Source organism: Lichenostomus cassidix, chromosome 2, assembly GCF_008360975.1.
Source record: "Lichenostomus cassidix isolate B80296 chromosome 2, HeHo_3.0, whole genome shotgun sequence".
NCBI lineage: Eukaryota > Metazoa > Chordata > Aves > Passeriformes > Meliphagidae > Lichenostomus > Lichenostomus cassidix.
Window position 1 is genome coordinate 17,011,635 of NC_139482.1, and position 22,860 is coordinate 17,034,494.

Here is a 22,860-nt window from a genome sequence, read left to right on the forward strand (position 1 = left end):
ACGAGCAGGATGGAGAGGGAATAAACATTGCCTACATTGCCTGAGTCATGACAGTCCCGACAGTGCAGTGAGTGATGAGCTGCCTGAGCCTGCTGTTGGTTTCCTGGCAGGTGCTGCACCCCAGCACTGAGCAGGGGCACCAAAAGCGCAAGTCACAGTGTCGCTGAGGCCTCAGGTGGGTGTAGCATTCCCTGCCTGATGGCAATTTTCACATTCACCACCACAAGCAGTATTTCCATGTGAGCACAGCACTGCCTCACTACCTGTGCACACCAGCAGCTGTGCAGGGTCATTAGTTAATTATACAACAAGTGTCCACAGCTCAGTTCAGCCAAATACAGAGAATGTGCTGCTGTAGCCCCTCACCTGAAGAGGCCCTGAGAAGCAGCCATGAGGGCAGTGCCAGAGCCATGGGGGAGACCTCATGCTTCCTAAGTGTCTGATCATTGGGAGATGCAGGACAAACAGTTTAAGAACAAATGCTGCTCTGTCCATCATTTAGCGTGCGGTTCCGTTTTGGGTGTGAAGGAGGAGCAGGGTACCCAGCCTGTGGTGCTCTGTGTGTGCTGTCTTGCATGGGGACTTGATAACAAGCTACGGCATTGGATCAGGCAGGTTCCCTTCAGAGCCAGGGAATGCTGTGCTCCATACAAGAGAAAGCAGAGCACACACCAGGCCTTGCAGCCACAGTCCCTGCTGCTCTGCCCCGGCTGGAAGGGAACTGGATTCACTCCAGGGGTTCTGTGTGGGCGCTCTGCCCATGCCTTACACTTTGCTTTGGCTTGGAGTGCCCCAGCCTGTCCTGGCTCGGCTCAGCCTGGCACTGAAGCTCCTGTGCTCTGCAGATGCCTTTGCTGCTGTGCCAGCAGAGGGGATGGCACCAGCATGACCCCGCTGGAAGCAGCCTGTGTTGTGTTCCTGAGGTAGAGGTTAATGTTCACATTCTCCAGCTGCTTGTGATGTACCATCCAAGGGCACCACCTTGGAATGATGCTTGCAAGAAACTTCCCCTTCACAAGGGGAAATAAAACAAGGAATACCTCAAGGTGGAAATGATGATACCTCATTCAATCACTCAAAGGTTTTTCTTTGCATGCTGGTTTTCTAAGTTGGAGTTCCAGCAATAAGCTTTTAGCGACATAAATTTGGAAGACCCCATTTTGAAATGAATAACTATGTACGGCCTTCATCTGGGGAAAATAAAGTCAGGTTTTCTCCTAATGGTTTAACACCCTCAGGCAAACAGCTGAACAGCTAATTGAGACCATCTGAAAAGTTACTAGTGACAAAATACAAATATATAAGCATGCAGCCCTTTATTTTTGTAAAGATCTTTGCTTATCATAGTTCTGTATCTTACATTATGGTGTTATACAAATAAATTTATTTACAAAACCATTAGCTATGCAAGTTTTTTTCTCTTCTATTTAACCAATATCCATCTCTTTCAACCCTGCCCCATATATATTTTTAAGCATGCATAAAAATTAACTTTGGTGTGGTCAAACTACTCTATGTGCCCAGCCACATAAGTATTTATTTATTTATAGATATTTATAGATATGTACAAAAGTTTGCCAGTATACAGAACAGTACTGAAGTGTACATTTTAAACTCCACAATGCAATGGGCTACCACGTGTCAGTAAAATAAAACTGAAGGAAAAAGGGTGGATTTAGCTAAGGAAAAAAGTGATCAGCAACTAGCTATATGTGTAAAACAATTTATTTCTCCTTGGCTGGCAAATTCTTAAATATAATTTGAATGGCAGTGCAATAAGTAGAGTTGCCTCATACACACACAAGACCAGTCTTGTTCTGTTTCTTGTGCAGAGGTTTACTGTCCAGCATACTACTTTCAAATGTACATTACAATAGTATCAAAATGTTTTGGCAAAAAGATCTCGAAAGGAACCATGACATTTGTTGACAAAAATAGAAATCTGTAACAAAGCTAAATAACACCAAAATAAAAGAAAAATACTTTAGTTTCAGTTTTACAATTGAATATAATCACACTTTCGTGTATCTCTGTTCACTTCTAGACTCCATAATGAAAAATAGCTTTATACAAAACAACTTAGTAAATTTTTAACCATACAATTCTCCATGCTCAGTACACCGCTGTGCACACGCATGTCAAGTTCACTCACACACCTTCACACTTTTTGTAAGAGGTGCTGCCTATAGAAAGAAAATGCTCTTTTATCATTGCAACAGCAACAGTTTTCCAAAAAGCTTCACTCTAACCTAGTGTAGTAACTTGGTATTTAACACGTGATTAGTATTAAGCCTCCAGCAAAACAGCAAAATGGTTACATTCCCTGGTTAAGATATTGGCTGCGGATTCTTTGAAAGTGAACAAAAAGCCTTGGTGACCTGGCAGGTGTGCTGTGCTTAGCCTTTAGGATGCCTCCTTGACCGTGGATGGGGCGGACTTGCTGGCATTCCCGTTCTGTGCCTTGTAGCTGTTGAAACTAGGGGTGTGGATTGTCCTGATGCTCTTCATACCTTGGCTCAGGGAAGGGGGGGAGATAGAGGAGGGGGGCGAGGTAGAGGAGGAAGGAGGGGGTGCTCGGCCGTTCTGAGTCTGCAGCGAGAACGAGAGGTGGTGACCTTTCCCTGGGTGAGTGGGGCTCTGAAACTTGGAGGAGCCGTTAGAGACAGAGGGGATGAGGGAGGTAGAGTAAGTTATGCGACCTGTCTGAGGACCAAGAAGGGAGGAGGAAGGAATGGAGGTTTTAGTAGGTGGATTAAGAGGGTTAGAGCTGTCACCGCTAGAAGCAGGTGCTGAGCTGCTTTTCCCAGAAGTGGGAGAAAAGGCTGGGATCTTAGAAGCAGGTAGGGTAGGAGAAGTAGCTTTATAGTCCCCACCAGCTTTCTTAGCACTTCCATTAGCCTGCAAATAAAGACGTCAGGAGACAGTTTGTCAGAAAGCCAGTAACATGATAAACCAACAGGACCTGGGAAAACAGCCCCACAGAGAACCAGAACTAACAGTTTGAGGCCTGAGCTAAGTCCTGCAGCCATGGACTGGACCTGGTAGAAAACCCGAAGTGCCCAAGGGAGAGTGCATAGAGAAAGAGCCGAGAGAGCTTTGTGAGGAGGCGCGACCTACGTGTTACAGAGCAGGCACTACGCCGGCCATGCTGCGCGTGTCCCGCGGGGGTTAATGTGCACCCACTGCCACCTACACACCAACAGGTTAGTGTCCAGGGCTTCCTGTAAAGACTCTCTGAACAGAAGCATTCCCAGTTCTCCTAAGGAACCACCACATTTACCAAATGGAAAGTAAACAGGTAGTTGACATCTTAAAATTACAGCTGAATAACTCAGTTAAAAAAAAAAAGGAAAAAAAAGGGCCAAACCAAAACCAACCCAAAAAAAACTCAAACACCACACCCAAAAACCAACCAAACAAAAAAGCAGCAGGTGTTTTATTGCAGACATGCATGCACAAGCATGGTGAAAAGATCAGTACTGTCATGCCCCCAGGATCCAGGACGTCCAGTTAGACCTCAGGCATCCGATATTTGGTATAATCTCAGTCAGTTACTGGAGTTTTCAAACAAACAAACAACATGAAATGTCCATCCAAACACCGGGTTTAGGGTAAAACTACCTGTCTGTATTGGCGCGGATCCTGCAGCTTGTGCTGTTTGCCTGGTTTCTCCATGCTTCCTTGTCTAGTTTTTGAAGCCATGGGAACTGGCATCCGGCTTGTCTGGGAGGCAGCGCTGGAGCCCTGCGGAAACGAGTGGAGGGGCAGGGAGGGGAGACAAGAAGGTGTGGTCAGTACCAGAAGGCTTCAAGAGAGGACTGCACACCATGCGCCAAACAAAAAGCCACAGTACTACATGCAGGGAAAGTTCAGGAGCTTCACACCGCAGGTGTTAATTTCCAGAATCAAACGGAGAAAACTGCTCAGCTACTGATCAGCCTGGATCTCATGTCAGTGACGCTTGTCATTTCACACAGCAGATTATTCGACCCAGCTCCCCTGCATTTGCCCATCACCAATCAGCAGCAAAGATTAAAAATCCCCAAAAACCAATGGTCTATTAGCTGTTAGACACCTCGTGGGGAGCCCAAACAAGCCACCTGAAAGGAAGCAAACAAATCACAAGACCCTCTTGTTTAATGGTGATTATTGCAGATTTTAGAAAGCAGCTGGAGGTTTGATTTCTCAGACTAAGGTACCTTACGTGAAGTGGCTGGGAGTGATGCAGGGGGCTCTACGCCAGCAAGGCTCTCATCCAGCACTACACGCTCTCGGGATGGGGTCTCTGGTACTATCTGGGCAGACAAGGGGACAGTGCTTCCCTCAGAGGTGTATGTGTTTTCAGGGACAGGTTTTGGACTCATTTCACTGATGGTGTTTTCCAGCTGCTTTATAGTCTGCTCAAGGCTGTCTAGTGTTCTGTATGTACTCTGTCGAATTTCGTCAGTCCTAGACAAGGACACTGCAGCTCCAGAGGGTCCTTCTTGCTTCCCAGAAGGACTTTTATCGCTCTCCTCAGGCTGAGACCTAGTGATTTCAAATCTCTTTGCTTCCTTGTGCTGCTTCAGGGTCCCATCTTCCTCCTCTTCTTCATAGACCACAACCTGCAAGGTCTTCTTCCCCGTCTTGGTACCTGTCCGTATTGCCTGTGTCAGAGCAGCCAGCTGCTTTTTAGGGAATTTAAACTTAAATTTTTTCTTAGAATCCTGCCTGCTTCCCAACTGATCAGCAGAGTCTGAATTTGCTTCTGTGTTTAGCCCATAGATCTGACGGTATTTGTGAAAACTTGTCTTTGAGCTTTCCTCTTCTGCAGGTCTGCTTTCTGAAGAGTCAGACTGAAGGTTAAATAGGTATGGCCCCTGGGGACCGTGAGCTGCTGAATGCTCTGTGGTTGCTTTTCTGTCATTAGCTACTTGTGACTCTTCCTTCTGCCTCTCAGGTACTTCAGGTGCTTCATTTTCTTCCTCCTCCTCTTCTTCTATCTTTTCATCTGTCATCATTTTTTCCAACTCCTCATCACATTCCTCAAAAATTGTAGAAAGCCGTTTGTACGCTGACCTAATATCCATTGGCTCATCAAAAATGATGATGACAGGTTTTTTGTCCAGACACACCACTGGCTCTTCGCTGTCGGTGTTCTCAGGGAGGCCCTGCTCTGATGCCCCATCCCTCCTCGCGTCAATGTTGACTGTTTGCACATCTCCTCCTTTCCGGCTGACTATGTCGTGAACTTCCCCGCTTGAGAGCACCTGAACTGCTGTTTTAGTGATCATGAAGGCAATGTTTTCAGGGGGTGGGCTGTCTTCACTGGGAGAGCCAGCTGGAGAGTCTGTCTCCTCAATGCTGCTCATGCTGTTTGTTCTGGACGCTTTGGGTCTCAGCACAACCTGACTGTAGTTGACTGCAGAACGTTCTTGCTCCTGCGAGGAAGGCTGAGGCCCCACAGCCTCCTGGGTGTGCCTCAGGAGAGGGGAAACACTGCTGACAGGGATGTGTTTGCCCGTGCTCTGCAAGGCTTCACCCTGCGGCACGCCCTGGTGAGGGTCTCTTGACAGTCTGTAGCTTGGCTTTTGTTTTCCAGTCTCAACAGCTGGAAAATGTGATCCTAAGAGATCTTGAGCCCCTCTTCGTTTGTCCTCCTCTGGCAAACTGACACCAGACAGGTTTGTGCTCTTACTCTGAAAGTTTTTGTCAGAATAGTCAGTACTGTCTACAAACAAACCCTTGCTAAATGTAGGACTGTCATTCATTGAAAAGCCAATTTTACTGTCAGCTGTACAGGATGAATCAGAACCCAATTCTTCTTCAGTTTTCCCTTCCCTCTTCTCTTTAGGATGGTCACTATCTGTGGGAGATCCTGTTGTAGCCCCATACACCTAAGGGGGAAAGTTGGATTACTTAGTTATTCAGGGCTTTTACCTTTACAGGACGTTTTCTCCTCCAAGATTAATCTCAGGGGAAGCGTAGACCTCATGAACTCACCACTCCATTTACTGCTGCACAGACATGTCTCAAGTTGTCATCTGATTCCTGTCTTTCTTCGGGGCAAAATTCCAAATTCTGGCAGAACAGTGTATGATGTTACTGCTTTGTGCTATGATGTTACGTCAGGATGAGATGCTACCTTGTTTTAACAAGGCCTCCAGAATATGCAAAAGCACTAATTACCTTATTTCCAACAGAGTGCTCCTTGATCTGTTCACCTCCCAGTTAAAAAAACCCCATGCTTTTGGTAAGACTGAGTTTGAAAGTCTCACACTATCTGGTCACATTCAGCTGGGACACGTCAAAGGGAGGCTGATGTGGAAGGGCTGACAGCAGGGCACTACAGCTTGCTGGCTCTCCAGAGCCAAGCACACGAGTCTGGCTTGCCTTGACAAGATGTTTTATACCAGTAAAAGCTGATTTTCAAGTACATTTTGCTGCTTCTAATACTGCTCACAGCTGAGCAGTGCTGTTCCATCACAATTAGTATCATTAAAGTCTGAGTACTTCTAAATCCTTGCTGCAACTCGAAAGTATTCCTTCAGAATTAGCTGTGGCACCCTGTGGTGGCTGTGGAAGCGCAGAATGAAATACTGAGCTACAGTCACTTACAGCAGAAATGCCAAACACCACACAGGGAGGTCATCTACTGGCTCAAAAAAAGTATGTGTATTCCCAGCAATGAAACTTCAGGGGGGCTTTTGTCTTTATTTGCCAGTGAGGACCTCTGGAAATACTGTTCCATAACCACCAGGCTTTTCTCTGGGGCTTGGCTTAAGCGCTAGTGACAACTTAGGAGAAACAAATCAACCATCAGGGTGAAGGAATGACCTGAGGAGACACCATGACTATGAATGAGAGAGAAATCTACAGTCAAAAGACAGCTCTCACCAAGAAGGAAATTAATTTCACCTCGAGCGCCTGAAGGCAGTGAACCAAAAACAGTAATGCTGACATTGCTTGCTTGAGACTAGAAGCTGACTTGACACACCAGAAGGACAGATTATACTGATGTGAGCATCAAGATGTGCATAACAGTCAGGAGCACTGCTCTCCCAACTGAGATGGATGAGTGACGGTGCAGAAATCCCTAGAGTGGCTGTGCATGCATGCCCCATGCATACGGAGGTTCACCAGGTATAATTTCTATACCTTATGTGACATTTTTTTACGTACTGTTGGAGGATTTTACACAGATAAACTTTACTCACAATCAAAACACAGAAGCGAGAAAGTCAGTGATACACCAGAGCCACAGTTCATCTCCACAAAAGCTTGTTCAGCAGCCGCAAGGCTGAACAGCTGCTCTGTGGATACCTTGACATCCCTCTTATTTCCAAATGAGGAGGAGATATCATGCAAAGCAGCCCAGCAGCAAGGCCTCAGGGGGCAGGCTGACACTGTCTGCACGTTTTGCTGAGGGGCACTACAGGAACCAAACACCAGGGATGTGATCCCTCAGGCCCCGACGTGCTCAGTGCCTCCCAGCCCCATGACACGTCAGACCCCGCGGAATTAGGCCAAGTCACTTAATGGCACTTGTTGCCTCTGGATATGCTGACTGCATATCTTTTTTTAGCAAGTTCCTCTTCTAGTTCCAAGCATCAGTGCAGCCCTTCATGGCGTCCTTGTACAATATATCTCATTTTAGGAACTGCCGCTTTTCTACTAAAAAAATAAAACCACAACAAAACTCATTTCCTCAATGATTTTATCGTGACCATAACGTTCCATATTTAAAGCCAATGAACACTCTGTCATGTCAGATTACAAAACCAGATCTCATTAACCCTAATTTCCTGGACTCTGTGTTATTCAAACAAATACCAGTCTATGGCAATTACTTGGGAGCGCCTTTCAAAGAAATGTAGAAATGTTTGTGCTACAGGATGTGCAGTGTCCTGAGCGATGACCCAGGATTTTATATAAAAATATGATCTTCTCATTCTGACAACAGTAGCAATGAGGATTAATTCACACATTTTTTTCTCTGTAACACTTTCGTACACTCCACAACAAAGCAATTTTTCTTTCTTCCCTCTCACCCATGGACCTGTACCCTCACCCAGCCAGTTGTTTGCAGCTTTAGACCAGAACTGCTGTTTGGGCAGCTCCACCACAAGTCCTTGAGTGCAATGCCCTGACCTGGCAGCATTTGCATACATGCAGAAAATGTACAAGGTTGAAATGCTGTGCTGAAGAGCTGTGTGCCATTCCCCACCATACCCACCTTCATTGCAAAATGGCATTTGGCTGACAACTTGTCATGGCTGCACAACCCCCTAACCCCAGCAGTGATGCAACTCATTATTCTTAAATGTAGAAAAGAGGCCTGCAAGGGGAGAAATACTTGTCCTTTTCTTGTCCTGCACACTAGCTCCCTGTTAAGTCAAATCAATTGGCAACTCCAATCCATGCCCAGCTGTGAAATTTACCCCACTTGGCCACAGCCCCAGTGCATGGCACCTCTGCTCAGTCCCATGACTGAATTTTGGACATGAACTTTCAGCATAAGGGCAAATTCCTCCCATCCACTTTGACGCTGTCATCCCATAAACTGAATGGGATTTCTGAATATCTAACAACTGTTTCTGGGATCAACAAATGAAACAAAAGCACAAATTCTCTGAACTGGCTCTAGAGACTGAGAGGAACCATTAATTCCCCTCAAGCTTTGGAGAGATGCTTCACCATCCATCACCAGAACAGTGGGGGAAGGATGTTCTAGAGTAGTATGAGCATCTCTGACAGAAACTGATGGATCCTGTTTTGATTTCACAGAATCATAAAACTTCATGCAACCATTGTATAATTGCTAATGAGACACATAATGTAGTTTAATATAATGTTCCATATGAGTTTTTCTGAGGAATATGGAGATAAAAGGAAGTAAACAGCTGGGCAGTGGTGGGTGGGGTTAAAGAGAACAGGACGCAAGATATAAGATTAGTTTTGAAGGAAAGAAGGTTATGCCAAGACCGGGTGGCATGTCTACAGTTGCCACTTGTTACCTTCTTTTCCTTGTGATGCATTAAAGTCCCGGGCCTTATGTCTTTAACATGTGTATCATTTCTGGACTGTTCAGCATGACTGTTTGAGTTTACATCCATAAAAGAGCACTTCTGGAAAGCCTAGGAAATAAATACTGCAGGTTATCAGGAGACCAAGAACTTTTACACAGAAATATCTGGAGATGACCAGCTACAAAGAGAGTACTTGTTTTTAACAGTCACAGCTCAACAATGTTATCTACAAGCTTGTGAGATAATGATAGAGATTTTAGACTATCAGATTAAGAGAACCAGGGCATTCCCTCCAGTCTGTCAAGACTCTAACCTCATGCTGACCTCAGTGCTCCCTGTAAGCAGGACAAGCCTGATTTCTGAATTTGCAGATGAAGGCAGACAGAGGTGCTACAGACTGTCCACACTCAAGCAGGAAGCCCGTGACAAACTCAGGGCTGGTGACAGCACCTCCTTCCTAGTGGCTGATAATGATGCAAGACTTAAATAACTCCGTTTCTCCCATACAAACTGTTATAAAAACTTTAAACATGGAAATGTGCCTTTGCCACAGTCTTTGCTAATGAGCCGTAAGTTGACTGTCCCAACACACAGGTTTGTGGATACTGGCTTCCCACCATGAGTCCCCCAGGGCATGGCCCAGACTTTTCAGCCATTCATTTTGCTATCCTCCTCTCATTTTCTTTGAGCTTCTCTATCCAACTGGCTCCCAGATTTGGAGGAGCAAAACCATCATTGCCACAATCCCTGTGCAGGGCAGGCTGCAAAGGTGCCTCACCAGAATTTCTGTAGGCTTCTACTGACACACAGCCTGCCTTCAGTGAGATGTACAGGGAGGACACAGCAAAGACGGGGAGTGCTCACATGAGTTGGACACACTATGACATGCAGTAAGATTAGATTTTTTGTATCAGGGAAATTATATCTATATTAGGGAAATTATATATATATTAGGGAAATTTATATATATTAGGGAGGTTATTTGATTCCTGCCAACTCATGAAATTAATAGCCCTGATTACAGGTTAGAATCAGGCCTGTTCTTCACTGTATTCTTCATATGTATTGCATGTTCATGCAAAATTAGAAAAGTAAGGATAACAAAAAAAATCCAGTGGAAAAAATCAGGATGTAGACTTTCTTCTGGTGTTCCATTACATCATATTTGTATGTGTTAACAGACTAGAGTGACATGAAACAAACAGAAAAAACAGTTTTTCTCCGCATAATACAGGATATGGACTTTTCCCCAACTTACCTATTTGTGAGACCAGTGACGTGTGTTTGACTTGAGCATCCTCAAAGTCCTTCAGGCTCTAAGTGTCAATAAAGCTATTTCCCTTTGGTATTTTTTATCACCTTTGCTCTGAAATATCTGGAACAGTCTCCAAATAGCCACTGATTATTATGATGCCTTTTTCTGCTACATTAAAAATCTTCAAATTGTACTCAAGTCTCTTCTGAACTTTCACATTCTAAACAGGCTTTTCAAATGGGGGACACACGGATAGCCATGGGTACAGCAGCACAGTGTGGATCCCACTGATCCTGGACACAGAGATAAAAACACTCCATGTTCTCACATCCACTCCTGAAGCAGACACAGTTTTGTGGCAACAGCACTGACCTGGGAGCTCCTGTCAACTTGTCACTGCAACTCCTGTTTCTTTCCAAGACATGCAGTTGTGGCCTGGCCTATATGTTGTTGTTCTTCATGTGACCTTTAGTTCAGCAAAGCATTATGATCATTAAGTGACTGCTACCATCCCTCTGCTCTCATATTTCACTGATCTGAATTAGGATGATTTACACAGTAAGGATTTTAAACATGTTTCCAGGTTCTTGATGAAAATACAGAGAGACACTGGGCCTGTTGCTGCTCCCTCTGAGACCTGTTTATGAACACCTGCATCAAGGTCAGCAATTTCAAAACCAGACAGCTCTCAAATATGCTGTGATACAGGTTTTTTTGCATACTCTGAGGTGCTAGATTTTTATGAGAATGTTGTGTGATGTTTGATCAAATGGCTAACTAAAATGTTTATAGGTATACAATTCAGTTTAACCAGTCAAACCCATTACTTGATCAAAGGGTGTTGTTTGCTTTGACAGTTCTCTGTTCCATTGCATTGTGCTTACTAGCATAACTCTTTATGTCTGTCCTTTAGTTCTTCAATGATTGAATCCCATATCCCATTTTCCATCTTTCTGCCTATGACTGATATCAAACTAAGAGCCTGTAGCTCTTACATCAGGCAGTTTTTGCCCTTTCAAAACATGGCACTCTGTCAAACTTCTAAAAAATACCCTGGTATTTGGTATTGGTTTAAAATGAGTAATGCTAGTCCCCAAACCCAGCATTTAAACAACCATTCCCTGTAGAGTAACCCTGCCTATTTCTCCTCCCTTGCTCCTCTCAGCCTCCCTTTCCAGACCTTAACCTCCACTTCACTGTCCCCAGCTGCAAGGCAGAGGGTTGCTTTCCTAGAGACAGAGATGCTGTGACAGCTTCTGTGTCCCCAGGGCCATCAGCTGTCCCACTGGCCATCAGCATATGGAGCAGGGATCAGGGTAAACTGCTGCCCTCACTCCCTGCAAACCAGCACTGGTGAGGGACAGCTGAGGAATGGAGCAGTTACTGCTCAATGTCCAGGTCTCCTGTGCTCCCTGGGCAGCACCAAGCCCACCTGCTGCCAGGGGACAGCAGGGATCACCTCATGTTGCAACAGCGCTCTAAAACACCTGAAGTTATAGCCAGTTAAGCTGATCCACATCTCCCTTCCTCATGCGGGCAAGGCAGAGGACAGAGGGTGCCCCTGGGAAGCTGCAGCTCACTGATGGTGGCTGTAACAGTTGGCATTTATTGCAGCATTGCCATTTCTAAGGTAAGCTGTCCTGTGTGATGTCAAGTGAACACCAGCAAGAGTCTATGCCACTGGCACTGGCAGAGTAATGTACCAGTTACACCACAGGGAATGGGCAATATCTCCATGTTCAAACACTCCAGGGAAACTTTTCCCACCAGGAGCAGACACAGTTTTTCTCTGCTCCCACCAAAGTTAACACAGGGCAGGCTCTCAGCACCTTGCCAGTCTGAGAACTAGGTGAGAACACTAGGCCAGGGACAACCACACCAAATGCACACCAGTATTTCGCTTGCTCCACCTGCATGTGCAAGTTCCTCCAGTGGCAGCCACTGCATTCTTGACCACTCTCTCAGCTCCAGACCTCTTGAACAAAATTTGTTAGTACTTCCAGAAGGTGTACCACTTAGCGCAACAAAGTGGTACCAGGTGAGGCTAGCAAACTTACTTTCCTTCATGTTCTGAGCTAGAAATTGCACTGAGGCCCTAGAAGTGATACTGGGCACAGGTGTTCTCCTGTGCAACCCAAAAGGCATACCTGTAATTCTGCCATTATTTTATCTCCTTCCTCTTCCTCTTCATCTTTTGTAGCTGGTGCTACAGCATGTCCTGTGCTCCGAGACAATGTCTGATCCTCTTTAGGGGCTTTGGATTGTGCTATTTGCCCAGCATCTTCACTGCATTCCTGCAAAGAGATAAGAAAGCACAGACAGGTAACACCTGATGCAAAGCAAAGACCGAAAATTCAACACCACTGTAATTCCCCTATTGTAAGGTCCCTCCTCCTGCTACTTCATCAGTTCAAAAGCAACCAATATTGCTGATGTAATTATATGTTCACAGATTAAAAGGCTTCCTAAATTGGACTTCCCTCCACTTCCTTCCCCAAAACAGATGGGGAAAACAAGCCCAAAGAAACTAATTTGCAACATTTCTGTAAAAACACTCTCAAATCTGAGCTGATCTTCCCCATCTGTTTAAGGCATGCTTCTTTTTTATTTTTATTTTTAATCTTCTTACCACTCTAAATGAAAGCAGCCTGTGACTTGCCTTCTGCATTGTTAGGAGATAAGAGCAGCAAGACTCCTGTTAACAGAACTGATCAAATCTTACTTGTTCATTTGGCCTGACAGAAGTGCATCCTGGTAAGCAGTTTCAGAAGCTCTCCAGGACATAGCTCGGCCTCAACTTATTTTGTGGTTTATAGGCCCAAGCCTTTGCCTTGTGTCTGTGCCAACCTCTCACCAGCAGTCTGACTGTCAGAGTATGAATCATCGCACCTTGACAGCAGCAGCCTCTTTTCTGGCTGTATAGATGACATCTCCTGATCTCGTTGTGGTCAGTCCTGACCCTGGCCGGTAACTGCGCCGTGGCGGTGGGGGAGGTGGAGACTTGATCAGCTTCTCATTATCCTGCTCTCCATCAGGAGCTTCTTCTGCAGATAAAAAGAGCAGCACAAAGTAAGCATGGGTGAAAGAGAAGAAAATAGTATTGGCATACCTGCCAAAATTGGAAAGGAAAAAGATGTCTTAAAAGGTCCTGTTGTTGAATATACGAACAGAAACACATTTGGTATTCAAGTGTAACTGCCTCGAATGAGAGTAAACAGTGCTGTACTTGCACAGAGAAACTGGATCACTTCACCCAGAAATTTGCAGCACAACTCCTGTCCTCCAGGCCACTATAGCTGGGTGTCAGCCATCGGTGTACAAGGGGGGCAGCAGAGCACATGTGTAAAGAAGCATTTAAAGCACAGGTTTTGGGCACTCAGTTACAGACAGAGCCCCTCAGTCTCCTTTGAAAGCAAGGCTGCTGAGATGGATACAAGTGAGACACCAGCCTGGGGGCTTCTCACTGTTCTCAGCAATTCTGAAACAACCAGCACACCTTTCTGCTCTGCCTGGGAGGTGCTGCTGGCAATCAGTGAAGAGTTCTGTCCATCTCACAGTTGGACACAACTAGCTAAGTTCACACAAAGGCTGAGTGAAAATATAAACAGTACTCTAGAGATGCCAGCTTTGCATTTCAGTGAGTCCTCTCACCTCTGAGCAGGGCAGGGAATCACCAGAGGCAACTGCACTTGCTCCTTTTCTAAAGGAGCATTTATTTTCACTTCACTTGCTGTAATTGGAGGAATGCACAGTTTTGCCTCTGAATTATCATATAATAGCCCTATATATATTTTAGTAACCCAAGGAGATTCAAATACCAAATGCAAAGGCCAAGCAGGACCAGTCCTTGCTTTCTGAGGAGTCTCCCTAGAGAAGACCAGTTTCTCAAACTGGCACTGCCCCTGAGAATGCTTCCCTGCCAGCTGCCATTTCCTCCTCCCCACTGTCCCTGGACAGCACTATTTCCAGAAGCAGCATTACCCTGCTCATGACCTGTCCCTGTGTGTTTCTGGTTATACAGGCTAAGCATCATAAATATGGCAACAGCCACTGTTTTCACACTGCTGTTTATAGTGTTTGTTTTCAAGAGCAAAGGAATGACCTTTCTGCAGCTACTCAGTGTTACATAAACAGCTGGAATAAATATAATCCAGAAAGATAAAACATCCTTCTTTTGGGATTACCCAGATGTTTAGGGCTAAGTGTTCCCTCTGGGCAAATTATTGCATAACTGCCCAACCCTGGGGCTCTGTCAGGCTCCTCCAATGCTCCAGCTGGCCCTGGGGACTGGATGCAGCCCTTGTCTGACCCAGACTCATCTTTGTTTCCTTCTTAGCTCAAATGTTCTTTGAAGCTGCTTAAGCTTAAAGAAGTGTTTTGTTGTATTATCTCCCTCCCTGGTTATCTGGTGCTCACTTACAGGATTGCAAGAGGAGTGAATTTCCAGATGCACTTTACATTAGACCACGTCTTTGGTCAACACACAACACTCAGTTTTTAATTACATCAGATGTACTTCTGCTGTAAAATCAAGAGTAATTCTCTAAGATGTTGTTAAGAAGACTATGATGTAGGGCCTTTGCAAATCCCTACTCCTTTTAATGGGCACCATCCATTACCCTCAAACTGCTAGTGACTCTGACTGCAAGAATTCCCAGTTTTTCTCCCACTCAATGAGAGCAAGGCTGAATGAGAGACATGGAAGGCAGAAAGGGAACATAATTCCTACCATCTCTGAGACACTTATCCATCTCCATCTTCAAAACAGGAGACGAAAAGAAGGAACACAGGCAAGAAATATTGTCACTGAGTGTGGCAGGTGCAGTGGTTATCGAAGGGTAATCCCCCTCACATCAAAGCTGGATTTCTATTTTTTTACTAAACAACTATATTATCCCAATATAAATGGGAAGGAAAAAAAAAACTTTGGAGGAAAAAAATCGTGGGGAAGATCTTATTCTGGTTTTTTTTCTTCTGGCATATTTAAAGAGGGAGGAGTAAATTAACAAGTTTAACTCACTAAGCCTCAGACTGCCCATGAACAAAACCTACACTTTATGGAACCTTCTTTGGTGTCACAGGTGCACTTCTGTGAACAAAATGGGAGTTGTTTGTCACCAGCTGTTTCACTTAACTGCAGCATTTTTCAACAGGCATGGATAGACTGGAATGAATTGCTCCCACCATACAGACATCCACCAAAATAAATCCAAAAGGTTTCAATACAATAATGCCTGCCTTGTGGTAGTCTCTGCAGTCAGACAAATTCTCTTTAATGGAAGCTACTGAGCACTCATCACTTGCCAAAATCAGTGCATTTTCACACATGAAGGCACAAAGAGAGATGAAGGAGACCAATTTTTAATGTACACAGCAGGAAAAATCCCCAAATTTTTCACTGAACAATCCAGATGCAAGGATGAGTTAGAGTCAAGACGTTAAAGAAATATTTACAGAGTCATCTGAAAGACTGTAGAAAGTGTGTAATTTTGTTTTGCTTTGTGCTCTGCAGAGAAAAAAAATTAGTTTCTGTGTGGAGAATGGATGAGACAACATAAACTGGCAACATGACCTATCTGGGTTCTGCAGCTAAGCCAAGAGAGGGCTCTGCTGATTTATGGCCAAAATTTTTTATGTATTGTATTGGTAGATAGGTGGTCTGTCTTTTCTTACGTTGTTCAGTTTTCAAGTCTACAGCAGACTGGTACTGAACTTTTCATCCTCAGTCACAGAAGAGCTGAGAGGTATGTGAGATATTTAAACAGATATTAAGGAAAAGTTTTGCTGTTCCTGTGTTTATGTTACTATTACAGGATTCATTATGCACAACAGAAGGCAAATGTCTCAATCTCATCAAACTTGTTCTTAAATCTGCTGGCTGCACACTGTGCAAAATTGTGTTCTAGAAGAGGATTAGTTAACTATGCGACTTAAAAAACTTCTCAGTTACTGTGCTCTGCACTTTTTAAGACGTCACAGCTCACTGCACCCATATGGTACTTATTTTCACTGAGTTCTTCTATTTATGCCACATATTATACAAGCTAACAGTGTTGATAGCCAGTAATCTCACTGAACGGTGCCAGAATTCTAAAATTATTTTATGAGGTTCAACAGAATTTATTTTAAACATGTATGTTGTGAAACATCCAAGAAGCCACAACTTGGCAGTGTCAAAGGTACACCAAAATGCTGGATCTGAAAGCACTCCTCCCAAATTCTACATGAATTTGTCTACACAACCCCTAGAGCATTGTTTTTCATCCTTTTACAACGTTGGCATGCCAACACCTTGAGTGCAGCACGCAGCTCTGACCTCCACAGCTCCAGCAGCACACAGTGGTGTTAAACAAGGGTAACTGAATCTAGCCTGGGGAGGCAGCAGCTGGCCTGGATGGAGGGACCAGAAAGGCTCAAAGTTCACTCTTTGAAGTCTGTGGGGCAGGCTGAGAGCTCCAGGATATGACAAAGGTTTATCCACTGCCTTCATGATTTTATAAAGGAAATGGAGAGCTATTGATTGCCAAATTGCAGAATGTTAGAACTATGGGGAACTCAGTGAAGCTGGTATGACATCAGTTTAAAACAGATGAAGGAAAGCTCCTTCTGATATCATACCAGCTTCCCATCAAGATGGGAGTTTGCTGCCTCAGCAAGGGGATGCAAATTGCATAAACAAGTATAAAGGAATTACTGCATAGAAGTTCCATAATGGATATGAAAGGGAGAAGATTGAGATATTGCCTTTAAAAACACATGGGGGTGCTGGGAAACTACTGGAAGACTGCAGAAGGCAGACAGGTTCTGTGCTCTCCACACACAGTGTCTCCAATTGCCTATCAGAGACTGAACTGGATGCACTCTAGCAAATGTAACTGTAAGAATTTTACAACTGATTTGGGTTTGGCTAATGGGGTAAATCCAAGGTTTGGGTGAGGCATCTTCCTTGCTTCTTGGATTTTGAATAAATTCAAACATGGATTTGTATGTTGAACTGGGAAAGAAATAGGACTGGAAGGACATCTCACCATCTTGCTACCACAAAGTAGCTCTACCTATGTAATTCTAGTTCAGTGCTAGTCTAAGCCATTCTGTCCAGTAATGGGGATCTTACATCCTCCTCATTGCCTTGTGCAGCTTCAGTGCTTCACTTTCCTGATCTTTATGAGGATTTTTCCAAATGCCTAACCTGGATCTTCCTGCTTGCAATTGCCAACATTCACTGCTGTTCTCTCCACCCACAGCAAGTTATTCTTGCCTTTTAAAGCAGTTTTTTGTGTATTAAGAGATTGTTTTGTCCTTGCCCAAGATCACAGAAATCTGTAAGCTGAAAACATTCTAGAAAGTCAGAAAAATAACCTCTCCTTTCCAGATATGCAATTCTTTAACCCCATTTACTCTAGCAAACCTTACCTGAGACTTCTAGCTTTTCTGCTGCATCCCCTTTAGGCAGGGCTGCTGGCTGGGGAGGCATCTCCAGGTTAGGAATTGCCTTCATTATATTGGCCTGGGCCTCTTCCAAGAGCTTTTCAAATTCCTTTCCATCATAGTGATCAAGATTTTGTCTTTTCTCTTCCCATTTCTTTTCAGCTTTCTAGACAAAACCAGTAAAGCATCTATTTATTTTTCTGATTTCCATTCTAATCACTTACTTAAAAATAAAATCCATGTGTAAACATTATGGTCAGTATGGACAGATTCAGTTCTAGTCAGCAACTGAAGGAAATACATGAATAGTAATTGTACACTGCTCTGACTTGTATTGTGCCAGATTTGGCACAAACACATGACAGACTGACAGTGGCCACTGCTCACTAAAGGAACAAAGGCAAAATTTAAATCTGGGTCTCTGCCTTATTATACCACACTAGTGATTAATTAAAGTGCATGTCTGCAATAAGACACAACAGTTTACCTGTGGGTTTTCTCAGTAGCTCTGTGTGAACCTACTGGAGCTTCACACTCTTTCACTTTTACTTCTCCATAACAAGGGATATGGAGATTTAAAGAGTGAATGAAATCCACTGATGCAAGTGTTGCCAGAGAATTATATGGTATTGGTCAAAAATAAAGTATTGTAAAATTTCTCAAATAGAATTCTATTTTTTTTTCCAATAAGGATAATTAAAAATCACGATTACCTAATTTTGGTTATATATAATTTTTCCATTGCATTTTGAAATTATAGAATAGTTTGTGTTGTAAGGGACCTTTACAGGTCATCTAGTTCAACCCTTCTGCAATGAGCAGGGACAAAATCAGAGGGTTTCTTCAGAAGTACAGGGTAAATAGGGGTTAAGCACATAAATCCCCAGAATACATTTTAGAAGTCCCACCTGCAGCCTCAAGAGTGAGACTGGGAGCTCAGACCCAAAGAGAGGACAGAAGGTTGAATAGAATACCCCATACCTCAATTGATACAGCTCGATTTCTGGTACTTGCACTGTGAATTTCCTCAATGAAAAGGCTTTGCATGGTGGTGCCATTGACAGAGACCTGTAGTGCTGGTGTGGCTTGTGTGGGCTGGGATGCTGCTGTGGGCTCTTGCAGGGGGGCTGGTGGTGTGGCTGAGGGCTGACCACCTTCGCTGTGACTGGGGGAGCCCTGGGAGCCATGGCTGAGCAGGACTGAGGAGTGCTGGGACTGATGGATGACAACAGGCGAGCTCTGCACATGGTGCACAGTCATTGCTGAGAAGGGGATGACTTCTGACTTAACTGATGACACCTGGGACTCAGATGGGATTGCTGGGAGGTTTTGCTGAGCGTGTCCCTGGGTGGCCTTGTGCTCCTCTTGGCTCTTCAGAGTGTCAGCTGCAGTGGGCTTTTCCATAGCAGAGTATTGCACGGCTTGTGATGGATCCACACCCCTCAGCAGTCCTTCTGTTACATGTCTGCCCAGCCAAATGGAACACAACAGCAACATGGTTAGCACACAGGCCAGTTGTGAACAATATGTAACCATAAACTCTTGCAAAGAAAAAGTACCTACATCACAACAATCAAAATGGTGGTTTTTTATTTCCTGATGCTCTCAGCTGTAAGATTTTATGGCTTTCTCCCTGAGTCAGAGGCTCAAAATTTTGAAGAGGCTACTCTAATTCAGATGGTTCTGCCTGCTGAAGTGTTTACAAAACTTCACTGAGGGACTGGCAGTTTCTGACCAAACCATGAGTTACAGTGGGTTGATTTTAGAGCGAGAATGGAAATCAGTTAATTAAACTATATACAATGTATCTAGCTAAACAAGATGTTCCTGGACTATAAGCACAGAAAAGTGAAGCTATACATAATGAGAGGTAGCAGTCTGGCACATTGTCAGAACACAGCCTTCAAATGAAGGTTCTGTCTCAAATGATACTTCACAAAGGTCTTGCCTGTCAAGAGTAGGAAGAGTAGGAGTGGGGTAGGATGAGCTGAGGATGTAAAGAAGCAACTATTTCTGGCAGCTAGCTGTGAAATGTCTGAGCTTCTGAGTGCAGCAAGCCATCAAATGCCATCAATTTTCCCATTATTGAAACAAACTTTATAAGGCTTAATATGCAACTTCTTTGCAAAAAATGACTTTTGGTAAAACTCTGGTATGCATAGCTTATTGTTCTATTTTTCTTTGCAAGACAGGAAGTAACTGTAGTAATTTTTAAGAAAAGAAACTAATGTGAAAGGATATAGATATTTGTCTGCATGGAAAAATAAGTGATGGCTCCTAGAAAACCTGTTACATAAACCATTTTATCCATCTGCCAGTACTGCCAAATCCATTTTACATATGCTCCAGGATATATGGAAACCCTGGCAACCCTACATTCCTTAGAAAAATGGTAGTGACAATAGGCTTATGGATTAGATTTTCTTGCCATTGAATTAAAATTGAGACCACCACCACTAACAGTTTTGAGCAGGAATTAAATCCAATGCCCATTGAGTCATATAAATCAGCAATCATTTGCTGTTCATATATTCTGGCAAATATAGCTGAACACTGGCACTTAGTGGACATAAGTTTTATCTAGTATTTCAGCTTTCTCTAATGCATCTTACTTGCAAAGGAGAGAAAAAGAATTTGCATTCCTTCAGAAATGTATTTGTTCAGAAGGTTTAGGATACCATTACCCTCTTAGACTCTTTTCCAATTTTATTTATTACTGGAACATTTTAGGGGATGAACCTTTCAGTGTCAGAAAATATTTCTGTCAGCTTAAATTGCTGTAAATACCTGAAGTTAATTAGCTCAGATATGTGACTGGTGCCACTCTTAAGTTTTCTCACCCAGGTACTTCCCAAATCTGGAAGTGCTGACGTGAGAGGCATCTATTCTCAATTGTAAGATCTTGATGACTGAGGCTGTTGCTCAGAACAGACTCACTGCACAGAGCACAGGAAAGGCTAATTTGATTTCCCTTGAGAGGACTCTACGAATGATCTATAAATACTGCCAGTAAGCTGAATTTCTCAGACTTGCCAGGGAAGAGGGGGAAAACACAAACCTAAAAGCTGTTCCAGCCCTGCTTGAGGAAATTCTTTAAGCTTGAAGGAAAAAAAAAGTCACCTCCTGAGCATGGTAAGGACATCGGTCATGCTGCGCACACGTTTCAGCAGGCTGTCCAGCTTGTGTGGTTCTTCCTTCAGGAACCTCACAGCTTCTACCTCAATCCTGAGGATTGCACGCATTTTATTTTGCAATGTCGGGAACTCTCCTGCAAAGAAAACAATTGTGAAATTGAACAGGAAATGGTAAAAGCCCTGGGCAGTAACAGATGATTGGGTGAATGTCAATTACTTGAACGTCTATCTCTCTCCAGGGGCCATGCAGCAAGTTCCCTAATCCCAGCTTTAAATCTTTTTGGAAGTGAAAGTTAATGCCTCCAGATCAAAGGCAACTCTTCTTTGTGGTTAAAAGGAAAGAAACAAAAGTAAAAAAAGGAAAAGTACACACCTTTCAGGGTAGCAACAGCTTCTCCCACTTGACGCAAAAGAAAGGCTCCGTCTTCAACATCTTTCAGTGTAACTGTTTTGCTGGAAGCAGCAGAATCTTTCTTCAGGTCTTCAACAAATGTCTCCAGCTCACTGGCAAAAGAAGTAGTGTGGACAGAAAATTTAAGCATGACTTTCACATTGCAAGCAAATATATGTAAATGAATGGAGTAAACTAAATCAGAAACCTCAACTGTGGCACCTCTAATTCTGACACCACAGGCTAAAGAAGCAACAGGATACCATGACGGGAGGTGAGAACACAGGACACTCAGAGCAGAGAAACAAGCTTGTAACTAGCCTAAGTCATTGATTTCTGTGCCAGGCTGCAGAGGTGCAGAGCATCTTGACCTCAGGGCAGCTGTGCTACAAACGGCAGGTGGGGTGGTAAAACAAACATGTGGAACAGCCAGCAGCCCTCTGGGGATGCAAGTGCTCCAAGGGTACAGACACACTGCACCACTGCATCCAGTACTGGTGTGCACCTTGTGGGTTCTCAATGCTGATCACATGCAGAGCAATGCCCAGCAGTTAAGAAACAACCCAAAAACTGGCACCAAAGGCCTCTTGATACAACGTTGTTTATCTGCTGGGTCCTGCCAGACAGGATACAGGATCCTGTTTCCATGGATAGCCAGACTGAAACAGCAAGTGGGCACTGTGTGCAGCTCTTGCTCAGCACTTGGATTTAAGAATTAATCACTTTGGAGGTTTTTTTCCCAACTACTGCCATTCTGTGCTTCCTCCAGCTCCATCTGGTGCTTCCTTCTCACCTTTCCCAATACTTTTTCCAGTCTTTCTATACTTCACATAAAATTTTGCAATACACCAGATACATAAACTCTGTTTTTGTTTGGGGGAGGGAGCTACTTCTTTCTATTTAAGCTTGAGACAACATTGCTTTAACTGGAGTTTCCATACAGATACATCAAATTTTCTCAAAAAATAAAACCCAAACCCTGAGATGCTTCATGGGCAACTGCACAAACACCCATGCAAACACCTTAAAAATATAATCTCTTGAATATCTATGAGAAATTAACTTCTATTAAGCTACCAAATTTACTCACAGGAATATTCTAGGAAGCAGTTTAATTGCAGATAACAAACAATGCAATGGAAACTCTGAACCAACAAATCAGCTATTCATTTGAACCTAATCTTGGGCCTCACTTCTCACATCTATCAGAGATCAGTTTTGCAATTGCTGTAAGAGAACCAAAGTACAAGCTGATTGCCAGGAAAGGGGTGGGAGAAGCCTGCCCTCTGTACCATCTGCAAATACTGCATTTCCACATATTTCCCTTGCACTGCCATGCAAAGCCAGCCATCTCTCAGACCCATCTCAGTGACATGGGGAAGAAAAGTACGTGGCCAGTAATGGGATAAAAAGGAGAAAATTCCTTACAGCAATATTGTACATGTAGGTCAGTTGAAATCGGTAGCACAGTCTCACAGACAACACATGGCAATACAACAGGATTTCTCATGAACAGAAAAACAGAAACAGGATCAGCATCTGAACATTACAGAATCACAGAATCACAGAATCAACTAGTTTGGAAAAGACCTTAGAGATCATCAAGTCCAACCTATGAACTAACACCACCTTACCAACTACACC

At 43.8% G+C, this 22,860-nt stretch overlaps 1 protein-coding gene across 12 annotated transcripts in view; it reads right to left on the bottom strand.

The window, feature by feature from the left end:
- Nucleotides 1-1,291: 1,291 nt before the first annotated feature.
- Nucleotides 1,292-22,860, bottom strand: part of KIAA1217 (KIAA1217 ortholog) — a 354,324-nt gene continuing 332,755 nt past the window's right edge. For 11 of the 12 annotated variants that reach the window (XM_085050500.1, XM_085050498.1, XM_085050499.1 and 8 more), the window contains 10 exons: nucleotides 21,199-21,329; nucleotides 20,812-20,959; nucleotides 18,673-19,156; nucleotides 17,677-17,857; nucleotides 13,153-13,307; nucleotides 12,411-12,557; nucleotides 8,997-9,116; nucleotides 4,200-5,876; nucleotides 3,622-3,744; nucleotides 1,292-2,898 (listed from right to left, as the gene is read on the bottom strand). In XM_085050500.1, coding sequence (XP_084906626.1) covers nucleotides 2,404-2,898; nucleotides 3,622-3,744; nucleotides 4,200-5,876; nucleotides 8,997-9,116; nucleotides 12,411-12,557; nucleotides 13,153-13,307; nucleotides 17,677-17,857; nucleotides 18,673-19,156; nucleotides 20,812-20,959; nucleotides 21,199-21,329 — 3,661 coding nt within the window. In that variant the 3' untranslated portion in view covers nucleotides 1,292-2,403. Of the gene's footprint in view, nucleotides 2,899-3,621; nucleotides 3,745-4,199; nucleotides 5,877-5,982; nucleotides 6,061-8,996; nucleotides 9,117-12,410; nucleotides 12,558-13,152; nucleotides 13,308-17,676; nucleotides 17,858-18,672; nucleotides 19,157-20,811; nucleotides 20,960-21,198; nucleotides 21,330-22,860 lie in introns of all 12 variants that reach the window. The other variant, XM_085050510.1, reaches the window with a different exon arrangement.